Source organism: Cariama cristata, unplaced genomic scaffold, assembly GCF_000690535.1.
Source record: "Cariama cristata isolate BGI_N322 unplaced genomic scaffold, ASM69053v1 scaffold36111, whole genome shotgun sequence".
Lineage (NCBI taxonomy): Eukaryota > Metazoa > Chordata > Aves > Cariamiformes > Cariamidae > Cariama > Cariama cristata.
Window position 1 is genome coordinate 1 of NW_009598153.1, and position 11725 is coordinate 11725.

Consider the following 11725-nt stretch of genomic DNA (forward strand, 5'->3'; position numbering starts at 1 on the left):
CATAATGATTCTATGATTCTATGAAACAAAGCAGTTGTTAGCCATAAACCTTGTTCCAGTTCTGTCTGTCATGCATCTCAAAGGGGTAAAGCTTTATATGCCAAAACTGCACATTGCCTTCTTTCCTTGGTGCCTGCTCATTAGTGCTATTAATATTTGATCTGCCAAAAGCCCCAGATTAATTTTTTTCTAATGTGTTAGAAAGAAAAACTGTAAAGTTTTCCAGCTTCCAGCTTCTCCGAATGTTGTGAAATGCAATTTAAAATACTAAAGGAAAAAGATCCGGCAGAACTTGATTTGCAGGAGCTAACTAATTCTCTCTGTGTTGGATTTCTTTCTTTTTTTTTCCTTTTTTTTTTCTTTTAGGTCTACCATCTTGCAGCAGCAGTTCAACCGAACAGGGAAGGTGGAGCATGGTTCTGTGGCACTACCAGCTGTTATGCGTTCAGGGTCCAGTGGCCCAGAGACTTTCAATATTGGCATCATGCCTTCTCCCCAGCAACAAGTCACGATTGGTCAGATGCACAGAGGACATATGCCCCCGCTTGTGAGAAATCTTTGTTTTGTATTTTGAAACTTTTTTTGCATTTGAAACTTGTTTGTGCTGTAAGTAGTCAGAAACAGCGTGGTATGCATATTACTTAGAGCAGGAGGAGGATATTGAGTGTGACTTCCTGACTGTCCTACTGAACATGAGTTTTGAGCATCCCTGAAATTTTAGGGTATCACATTTAGACTTATTTCCTCATTTTCTTCAAAGCTGACTCTTGTAGCCTTCTCTTTCCTTCTAAGTAGTTAAAGTAGTATTCAAGGGCTAGGAAAAAAAGTTTAAAGACTGGCAAAAGTAAGCCATTTTAAGAAAAAGGAAAAAGGCTTACATTTAGCTTATTACTAACCCACTAATTTGGAATTTTTTAGCACACTTAAAGCTGATGGTGAGTTTTCTCATTCAAATAAAAAGACTGTGAAAAGCCCTAAACAGATTGTAGAGAATATAATCAATGCTTAAGATCATGACATACCACTAGAAGTGTAGTATGTGTAGTGGGTTCATCTTGACTGGTTGCTAGCTGCTCTGTCACTCCTGGTCCTCAACAAGATAGGGGAGAGAAAATAAAGTTAAAAAAGGTTTATCTCAACATAGGTCAAGATAGAGAGGGACGTCACCAATTACCTTCATGGGCAAAACAGGCTCAACTCGGGGAAAATGAATTTAATTTTATTGTCAATTAGAAAGGGGTTGGATGGTGAGAATCAGGCAAAAACTAAAACACCTTCCCACCACCCCCTTTTTTACCCAGACTCACCTTCACTCGTTCACTTCTGACTATTCTACTCCCTGCTCCCAAGTTACCAGTTTATTACAGCCCCTCTCTGCTGCTCCTTCCTTCTCACACTTTTCCCCAGCTCCTGTGTGGGTCCCCTATGAGCTGCAGTTCCTTTCGGGAGAGCCTGCTCCAGCGTTGCTCCTCAACAGGCTGCAGCTTCTGTCCAGACCCTGCTGCAAGTGTGGGCCCTCCATAGGCTGTAGTTTCTTTCCTGGAAATACCTACCTGCTGCAGTGTGGGGTCCTCTGTGGGCTGCAGGGTGGATATCGGCTAGCATGGCACTCTCCACAGGCTGCAGGGAAATACCTGCTCCACCATGGTCTCTCCCACAGACTGCTGGGAAATCTCTGCTCTGCTGCCTGAAGCACCTCCTCGCCATCATTCTCAGACATTGGTGTTTGCAGCGTTGTTTCTTGAAGAGTTTTTTTTTCCCCCCTTACTGCCATGTGATGTTTTGCCCTTTCTTAGTGATGTTTTCCCAGAATGCCACCAGCTTGGCTGCAGGGCTCAGCTGTGTCTTGTGGTGGGTCTCTCAGAGCTGTCTGGAACCAGCTGTGCTGGGCATGGGGGGGCCTCTGGCCTCTTCTCACAGAGGCTACCCCTGCAGCCAAAACCTTGCCACAGACACCCAACACAGGTAGCCATCGTGCTCTGCCTAAACCCCTTCAGTTTTCTGTTAGCTTGCTCATATTGATGGCAGTTTAGTTTTAGAATCATCCTTGATTACGTTGGTAGGCTATTCCAGGAAATCAATAACAATATCCTAGAAGCAAATTCAGTTTTCATGTTCACATTCCTAGAATGCAAGTCAGTAAGGCAGCTTGGTGGTTTTGTGTGTGTCTGCGCATTGTTTGATCTGAGAAAGTTCAGCATTTTATAAATGTGTACAAGTACAGAGGAGTATAAAGTGGCATAGGCAGCATCAAGACTGTGTCAAAGGTGTTGTTAGCTTTACTTTCTCCATTGAACCATGGAAAAGCTAGCTATCTGAAATGACCTGGTGTGATTGTTGTCACTTACTGTCTCTTCATGCATATGTATCATCTACTTGAAGTGCCATTTGGAACATAACACACCGCATTTCCTTGTTTTGCCTTTTAGACCTCAGCTCAGCAGGCCTTGATGGGGACCATCAATACCAGTATGCATGCTGTTCAACAAGCACAAGCTGACCTCAGTGAAGTTGATAACCTACCACCTCTAGGGCAGGACATGGTGAGTTTTCTAATCCCTCATAGAAATGGATCCCAGTGCTTTGGGGTGTTTATAGATCAGTTTAGTCATTGTCCTTGGATCTAAAGTGATATTGCTAAAGTTATTAAAATGAGATAAAAAATTTGTGTTCTTTTTAAGGAATTCATGTACAGTGTTCTACCTCACTCTGATCAGTCTTCTGAGATTAGATGTAGCAGATTCCTTGCGTAGGCATATCTAGAATCCTATTTTTTCACGTGCATACGTACAATTAAATGCAAACTATAGGCGGTATTTATGGTGTGAGTGACTGCCTCCCAGGCACTTGAAAAATAAGAACAAAATATGATTCTGTCGTTCCTTATCCAGGTTAGGGCAGAAGAACGGATCAAGAGACTATTGCTTATGGGGGACTGTCAATCAAGAGTGTTCAGCCTTTATGGATGCACTGTGTATAACATTTATCTTAAAAGGGCGGCTGTTGAAATGTGATAGCAATTCTATAGTGAATGATTCGGCAAAAGAAAATGTTAGCTTTCATATTTCACTTTAAGGGCTTGGTGGTTGTCCTCTGTTTCACTTTTAAAGGTTTGTGAAGGAATGAGAGATGTGCAGAGTATCTCTTCTTACAGAACCTCACTGCAATCCTTAATTCTTGGTTTTTTTTTATTGCCCTTCAGGCATCAAGAGTATGGGTTCAGAACAAGGTTGATGAATCAAAACATGAAATACATTCTCAGGTTGATGCTATCACTGCAGGAACTGCATCTGTTGTTAACCTTACAGCAGGTAAATTTCAAAGGGAAGGATTTGCTTGCAGTTTCCTAGTCAGTTATCAGTTTAATTCAAGTAACATAGGGACTGAGTATGGGGCAACTGGAGAAAAAAATTCTTCAAAATACTCCAATAGCTATAGTGTATTGACATGCGGAACAAGCTTTCTGTCCCTCCCAACACAGTTTTTGTATCTTTAATTTATCTCTTGCTCTAAAGGTAAGACCATTGATGAAGATAAAATGTAGCTTGCTTGTTCAACAAAGTAGAGAGTGTTCACAAGGTTACTACAAAAAAGCAGCATTGATCTGACAGTTGTTACAGAGAGATTATGTGTTTATTGACAGTAGTTTTTTTTTCTTCGGCACATTACAAGTTGAAGGAGGTATGAGTGGCTTAAAGGGATCAGTACTGTATTACCGTGGGTTCTTTCAATGTTGAAAGATAGCCGAAACTGTGGACTTCTGAGCAAATTGCATTGAATGAAGAGGAATTCTATTAGAAGATAAATTCTTGTAGAAGAAATGTAGAAATTGGAAAAATTATAGCAGTCTATAAAGTGATAATGAAATTATTTAGTAGGCATTGTTTGGCTATATTGAAATGTCTCTTTTGTCTCTCACCAGTGTAGCTTGTGGTAGCTGCCTCTTTTTCCCTTTTAACCACTAAAGCATTCTGATCAAAAAACATTTGCTTTACAGGGGACCCAGTTGACACTGATTATACTGCTGTGGGATGTGCAATTACAACCATCTCTTCCAACCTCACTGAGATGTCTAAAGGTGTGAAACTGCTTGCTGCTCTCATGGATGATGAAGTTGGAAGTGGAGAAGACCTCCTGAAAGCTGCTCGAACATTGGCCAGTGCTGTCTCAGACTTGCTGAAGGCTGTGCAACCTACTTCAGGAGAGGTAAGTAGCTGGAAACTTCTCAGGTTCTCTCTTTGAAGTGTATGGTGCTGGCTTTTTTGAGACATGTTAGCTTCTAACCCTCACCTGCTCAGTGCCACATAATGTCCCCTGTGCAAGCAGTTCTCTTAGTCAAGAGACAGTCAAGAGCCTCCATCTGTCTCTGTCTTTATACCTTTAAGTCTTGCACCTTGGTATTAGAATGTTCTGTATCATATGCAGATTTTAATTGATTTGTGTAATAAATAATTTATCTAGGTACTGTATTCTCTTTTAGAATCAAATTTCAAACAGTACTATGACTCAATTTAATAGGAATTGCGGAGAGACTCATTCATGATTTTTTTTTCTTTACTATCTTTGTCTACTTTGACATATAAAATAATCCCGCTGTTGTAGTTTTCCAGAAATGAGAGTAGTACTGACCAGAATAGACTATCTTGATCAGTTTGTTATGAGTTGGAGTCTGCAGCCGGTTTGCCTTAGATCTCTTCTCTTCAGGTATTTATATTTTGAAGAAAATTAAATCTCCTGATGTTTCAGATCAGTTGGCATATTGACTATCCATCCTTAATTATCCTTGGAGTTATTACAACAATATCTATTTACGTTCTTCAAAATTCTATGTGTTCTCTGGGACCACTTCAGATGAAATCCTTGAAACACGAATGTGCAGTTGTGCATGTGGAAAAGCAAAGATTTTTTCCAAAGTATTTCTGTTGTGTAATTATTTTTTTTGTACATGTTGATTGCATGCTAATTCAGAAGTTCCTTGAGGAAATCTGAAATTCGAGTAAAGCTCATTTTCTTTGAATTCATGTATTTCACCATTATATTTTTCCAGCCTCGACAGACAGTTTTGACTGCAGCTGGAAGCATTGGGCAAGCAAGCGGGGAGCTACTGAGACAAATTGGAGAGAATGAAACAGATGAAAGGTTCCAGGTAATGAGGGAGTTGCTTGTCACTGTCAGAACTGTGCAACTTTCTAATGAGGAGGCCACTGCATAAAACCAGACTTCGTGAAGTGCGGTTAGGAAATGCTAGGTTTTAAGTTTCTTAATGCTAATTGAGGTTAATCCATTATGAAATTATTTTTAATTACACAGTCATAGAGTGCTGATTTCACAGGAACCCCTATTTCATTCTCTGCATTAAATAGATGCTTTCTTGGTTCGTGGAGAGCTATTTGCACTGTACTCCCTTCAGTGTTTAAAATGCGTGGCTGATGCTGTTTGCACACTGGTCAGACTCTTGCTTTTCAAATTCTACTCTGCTTTTTACTTTCACCACTATGTTCATCACTGGTTTCTTTTATGGTGACTTTCAGTACCTCAGTGTTGCATGGATAATGTCTTTTATAGCTTTCCCGTAGGATGTGGAACTGTCGTTTCATTTTACAGATGGAAATTTGGGCATGGAAGTCCAGACATCTGCTAATTTGAGATTATATATATCTATATTTTATATATATATCTATAACCTGTTGATCTCTAAAATTCTTAATATTGTGTCACGCTTGATATGCTTGAATCACAGTTCCCATTTGCTTCAGTTGCAACAGAGTGAAGGTTATATCGCGCAGTGCCAAGTCAGACACAGAAAATAAGGACCAGCAAACAACTTATTTTTAAAAACTCTGCCTATCTTCACTAAGTACACTGTGTCAGATGGAAGATTCTAATTGAGTTTTCCAGGGGGACATGCATAGTCTTAATCAAGTGTTCTGAATGCCATAGGGATTTTGTGGGAAAAAGTGTATTAAAACTTGCACATGCACACAGACAACTTCAATCCTTGCCCTTCCTTGTGCTTCACAAACTTTTCAAGCTAGCAACCTATTATGCCACGTATTTATGAAGAATGAGTGAATGTTTCTTAATAAATAAGGAGTATTTATTATTAAATATAGTGGTTTTCAGAGAAGGGTTTGTTGTGTCTCTGTGTATGCATGTAAACCAAAAGTTTACACAACCTTTTGGTGAACTGAGTAGAAGAAAATGATTGTATTACAAACATAATTTCTTTAAGATGATTAGTATTATCCATAATCAAATCATAATACCTGTATGACTTAATAACAGTGTTAGCTATGAGCAGTTTAAAACCATTGTTCTTAAATGCTATGTTAAAAACATGTCTGGATTTTTTTCACTCAATGACAAGAACAGGTTTGCACCAGAACCAAGGGGGAGTAATTTACAGCAGCAGATATACCTCTGAAGTGCACTGTATGCAAGATGTCTGCTAATATAACTTGCAGGCCATTTTAAACACTTGATCCACTAGTAAATCTGTCTGCAAGTTTCATCAGAGTTCTCATTTTTATTCCTAGTTGATTATGTATTCCAGCGCTCTCTTTCTTGACTATGAGAAAGAACCTAAACATTCTGGTAAGTGCTATGGAGTGTTAGAGAAGGTGGGCAAGGAGAGGGATAGCTTATCGTGCTTTCATATCCTAAAAACAAAATGAAAACTAGTGGTCTTAATTTTTTTAATCCAATATTTTCTTTCTACTGTGAAGTAAAAATTATGCATAAGTGTATCTGTAGTATCTTTTTACAGGAAAGCCAGGTCACTTTAACAGTACAGGCATTAGGAAGGCTCCATCCCACTAAAAAAAATGAAGTATGCGAAAGCTAGCATTTTAAGTGGGGAAATGGGAAGAAATTTTCTGAACTTTTTCGTTGCGGGAATTAACACGAGTGTGTTTTAATTTCGCAGTTTCAGAATTAACTATTTTTGTATGAGGGAAGAATGTTCTGGGAATTAAGACCTGTTTTGAGTTAGATTTTAAAGCAGTAATTTATAGGGTTATATTTACGTCATGGACAAGGAAATATTGTGGTTGGAAATGGCATTTTCTAAAACAGAGTGGCAGTTGTCATTACTGTTAGGCACAATTAAGTACTTGAAATTAATAGTAACTCAAGTACTGTCTGTCCTCAGCAGTTTACTCCTTGAGGTTGTCATCCTTATTGCAGATATTTATCACATGTTTAGTGGTGAACTTCAAATATTTTTGTACTAATAGTGTGTTCTCAGGAGTGAAGATAAGCACATTGCAATTTGGGACTTTGTTCTTAGGGACTCTGAGCCAATTTGAAATTTGACAGCCCGTACTCGTTTAGTCCAGTGACTTGATAATGTAGATTGAGAAATGGTTGTACTGAGAACACAAAACTGTTGAGTTTTCTGAGTAATAGCCACGTTTGCTGCTTTACATGAAACAAAATGTTTAAGTTTTGATACAAGAGAGCTTCTTACCTTCAGGAAACTTGATCTTAATATAAACCAAGTATATACTTTTTTGTTCGTAAGACTGAGTTTTCCCTTTATTTTACCAGGATGTTCTGATGAGTCTGGCCAAAGCTGTTGCAAATGCTGCTGCCATGCTAGTGCTGAAGGCCAAGAATGTAGCACAGGTTGCTGAGGATACAGTCCTGCAGAACAGGGTCATTGCTGCCGCTACACAGTGTGCACTCTCTACTTCCCAGCTTGTGGCTTGTGCGAAGGTGAGGCTAGTAGTCTTCATGAGGTAGCAAGGCATCATTTTGAGCGTATGCTTCTGTGTATTTCCAACGATCTCAGGCAAAATACTGTGTTAATATCATAGTTCTAGGTTTATGCAATATCAAAATACCAGTGTTTGGTTAATAAATTGTCACCCATAACAGTAGCAATCAGGAGCCCAGAGTTCAAGAAGCACAGCTTTCCTGGGGGACTATGTAGGTTTTCTAATAAAGCCTAGAATTAGGATGGACTCCCCTCATCTAAAGCTAAATAATTAAAACTTGGTGTTCTTGCTGAAAGTAGAATCAAGTTGGTGATCACTGATTTTAAATATGTTTGCACTAATTTACAGTAGCCCAATTGTTTCAATAGATCCATTGCTTTTGGCCAAGTACTGATGTTCAGTGTAAGCAAATTACGAAGGAGTTCAGATGAGACCTCAAATTCTGAAGTTTGCAATTGGAGCATTACATCTTCTGCAGCCTTTTTTGTCTTAAATAAAATACTCATTTAATTAAAAAAAATTAAACAGTTTGGTTTCCTACTTGGATACTGCTTTTGAAGTCAGCAGTGTCATCTTTTGCAGGGAAATGGATGTTCAACTGTTGTGAAACATCCAGAAGGTTTATATTAAAATTAGTAGCCAGTATTAGGTATTAAATTTTCAATATTTCGTAGTTTATTTCTCTGGCTGCAAGGGCTTTTTGTAATGCATATATATGAATTTTTCATTATTTGGGCTTGATGTTCTTCCTGCCTCTAAATTGCTTCAATATGGCATAAGAGACCCAGCGGCATCCCTGTTTTCCTTATAAGATATGCACATTTTCCCATTGGTAAAAGCTGTCTGGATATGCCTGAACAAAATGGGGGTGGGTTGTTTGTAATCTGCAAGTTTACAGGGTTTGTTACTTGTCTTGTGGATTCAGAAGTAGAACGTTGTTTGGCTTGTGCCAAGCACTACTTTTATTTAAACGAACAAACAAAAGGCAGATGTAAGAAGGCTTTACAAGACCAGTTCCAATTAAGATTTCATTTTATTTGGAATTCCAGGGCACAGGAGTCTGCCAGTGGATGTAGTTACTCTGGAGGAGTGTGGCCCATGCCTGCCTTCCAGAACCACTGGCTAGCATGTTCTCAGTTCAGTAGCTGCTGAAGTGGCATGAAACAAGGTGGGGGCCTCCATTCTCGGAATCTAAATGGAGATTAAATTAACAATATGCAGAGCCCAGATTCCTAATCTAGATGTCTGAAGCTACCTATTTAAATACTCACTCTCAGGGTTTTCTGCCTGAAAACATAGGTTAAAGATTAAAAACTAATGTAGTAGAAGTTTTACTTGTTAGTAGTTAGGAAACTTGCAAACAAGCCTTTTCTGAGTGCTTTGTGCCTTTTCCGCATGCAGGTTGTGAGTCCCACCATCAGCTCTCCGGTATGTCAGGAACAGCTGATTGAGGCAGGGAAACTGGTAGACCGTTCAGTGGAGAACTGTGTGAGGGCCTGCCAGGCTGCCACAGATGACACTGAGTTACTGAAACAGGTCAGTGCAGCAGCCAGCATCGTCAGCCAAGCCCTGAATGACCTTTTGCAGCATGTCCGCCAGTTTGCAAGCAGGGGAGAGCCCATTGGACGCTATGACCAGGCTACGGATACTATCATGTGTGTCACAGAAAGTATTTTCAGTTCGATGGGAGATGCTGGTAAGTTTCTCTAATGGACAGTAACTTTCCACAATTCAGAGATGTGCACATTTCAAATAATGCGAGTAAAAAACCTTCTCTGAAGTGTACTGTGCTTCTAGGCTAGGCTGTCAGGATGGGTATTCATTCAACCCATCATAATAAATCAGCAAAATGCACATAGCTGTGTGCTAGATAGGATGAATATTCTGTGAAAACAATATTGTGCTAAAGGATCACTGTAATATTTTGTCTGTTTCCTACCACTGCTTCACTTCACAGAATTGTGTAGGAATTTCCCATCTCCAAATATGAAGACAGGTACCTGGGTGAATACTTTCCAGTGACTGATTTTATTATGTGTAGGTTTTGTTCTAGGTTTTGAAACTTCTGCGTTTTCCTGTGATGTTTCGAAAACGTGCAGCTTCTAGAACCAGCTAAAACTTGAGATGCCTAACATTTAACCAATCCAATATGAATTTTTAGTAAAGACCGGTAAATTACTTGGAATGGTGAAATTTCAATAGTTATAAATATTTTGAAGTAGCAACAGTGTGAATGGGCAGTATCAACTTGAAATCAAGACAATTCATAGAAAGGTTAAAATGGGATCACTTTTGAAAAGCAGTTACAGTGAATAGTACGGTTTTGATCTTTTGTGTTATATAAATGCAAGACCAGGGAAGAAAATATTTTGGTCACAGTTGTATCCACATTACAGTAGTCATCTTAACAGTTGTATTGAAGAGTTAAAACTTTCAGATGTTTCTTTTTTTTTTAAAGGAACTGTCATTTCAGCCATGCAGCACTCTTCTAGAGGAACATGTGTAAGGAAGTAATAAAATACACTGAGAATTTCACTTGACCCTACAGTCTTCTTTTTGAGAAATCTGAGCAGTTAAAATTTTTAAAAGGTGCACAGGAATGTTTGCTAAACCACTCTTAATCTTCCAATTGAAAGCTGTGGAAAAAGTTTTCTAATGCTCTGTAGCTATCCTAAGGAATTTAATTACTGTAGATGTGCACAGTAAACTGTGTTGAGTTTTATGTTTAGCTGTCACTTATGATTCAGGTTCTGTACAGAAGGATGCAGTGAATGAGATGATCTTGGATAGCATTTTTTTTCTGTTCACAGTCAAATATCTTGTTGTGCAATACTTAGGTTTTGGTAGAAGGCATTTAGATTACAGTCTGTGTTTCCAACTTAGCATTGCACTCCTGCAGTCACAGTTTTAACAAAGAGGAGACTCTGGCTTGTGACTGCTGTATTGTTGTACAAGCAGGTTATTCTTTCTGTTTGATTTAGTGGCTTAATACTGTAAGAAAGGGCATTTAAAGGGATTTTTTTCCAAGTTGAATATTTGGATTGGGAGCTGAGGTAGCCATTATTGGTAAAAATTTGAATTGCAAAATTGCGTACTGGGAAATAGTTGATAACAGCTAGAAACACTTAATTTTTTTTTTGCTTATGCCTGACCAGAGGAACCTAGTAAGAAGGCATTTAATTCTGAAGCCCACAAGTCACCTTTACACATGAGAAAAATGCTGCTTTGTTTTTTTCCTCATGATTTTTTAAGACCATTTGAAAAGAATGAAGCTTTAGACCCAAACATATCTTACCTGATTTGATAACCTACAGAAAGCCAAAGGCTTTATGGGTTCAAGTCTATTATGAAGGACTTCAAGTGTATGTTTTAGTGACCAAATGTATTTGCTCTAGGAAAGGTATGTATCCACTTCAGAAGCATTGCTGTTTCATCTCTGTGCTTCACCATGATCAGAATATGACTCCAGTATCTTAAATATCTTATTTTTGGCCAAAACTACCTAATTGGTGCTGAGTCTCTTCTGACAGAGTTCTTGATTTAGTTTATATTAGACAGAAGATAGTTCCCCAAAAGAAGAATAGGTGAAAGAGGAGTAATTTTTGTTAAAGGAGTGAAATCTTGGTGGTTTTTCTTTGAAAGCAAAATTATTAGTCTTCATTGGGCCAGGAGTTTCCTTGAGCTGTATATTCAAAATTACCTTAAAGTATTGATTTTTGGTTTTTGTCTTGCTGTCTAAAATGCAAATACTACATTTTTTGTTAATCTCCACTGTAGTGGTTTCCTTCATTTATGTTGCAATCCAAGATTTTGTTTATGAAGCTTCTAAGTTACGAACTATTTGTGTATCATTTTCAAGTCAAAAGAATACTTCAGCAAATATAACTACTTTCATCTTGTTGAGATGACTTTTGAAACCAAAACTGAAATGCAGAGAGAAGGAGAGTCAAAATATATTTGTATACCGCAGGTGAAATGGTACGGCAGGCCAGGGTACTGGCTCAAGC

General features: G+C 38.5%; 1 protein-coding gene across 1 annotated transcript in view; it reads left to right on the plus strand.

Annotated features, from left to right (window-relative positions):
* Positions 1-366: 366 nt before the first annotated feature.
* The window catches only part of LOC104168558 (talin-2-like), a gene marked incomplete at both ends in the record, with an annotated part of 12766 nt that continues 1407 nt past the window's right edge, over positions 367-11725 (plus strand). The window contains 7 exons of the mRNA XM_009709180.1: positions 367-547; positions 2430-2543; positions 3203-3311; positions 3998-4206; positions 5048-5146; positions 7549-7716; positions 9120-9414. Of these exons, the coding sequence (XP_009707482.1) occupies positions 367-547; positions 2430-2543; positions 3203-3311; positions 3998-4206; positions 5048-5146; positions 7549-7716; positions 9120-9414 (1175 nt within the window). The remainder of the gene's footprint in view (positions 548-2429; positions 2544-3202; positions 3312-3997; positions 4207-5047; positions 5147-7548; positions 7717-9119; positions 9415-11725) is intronic.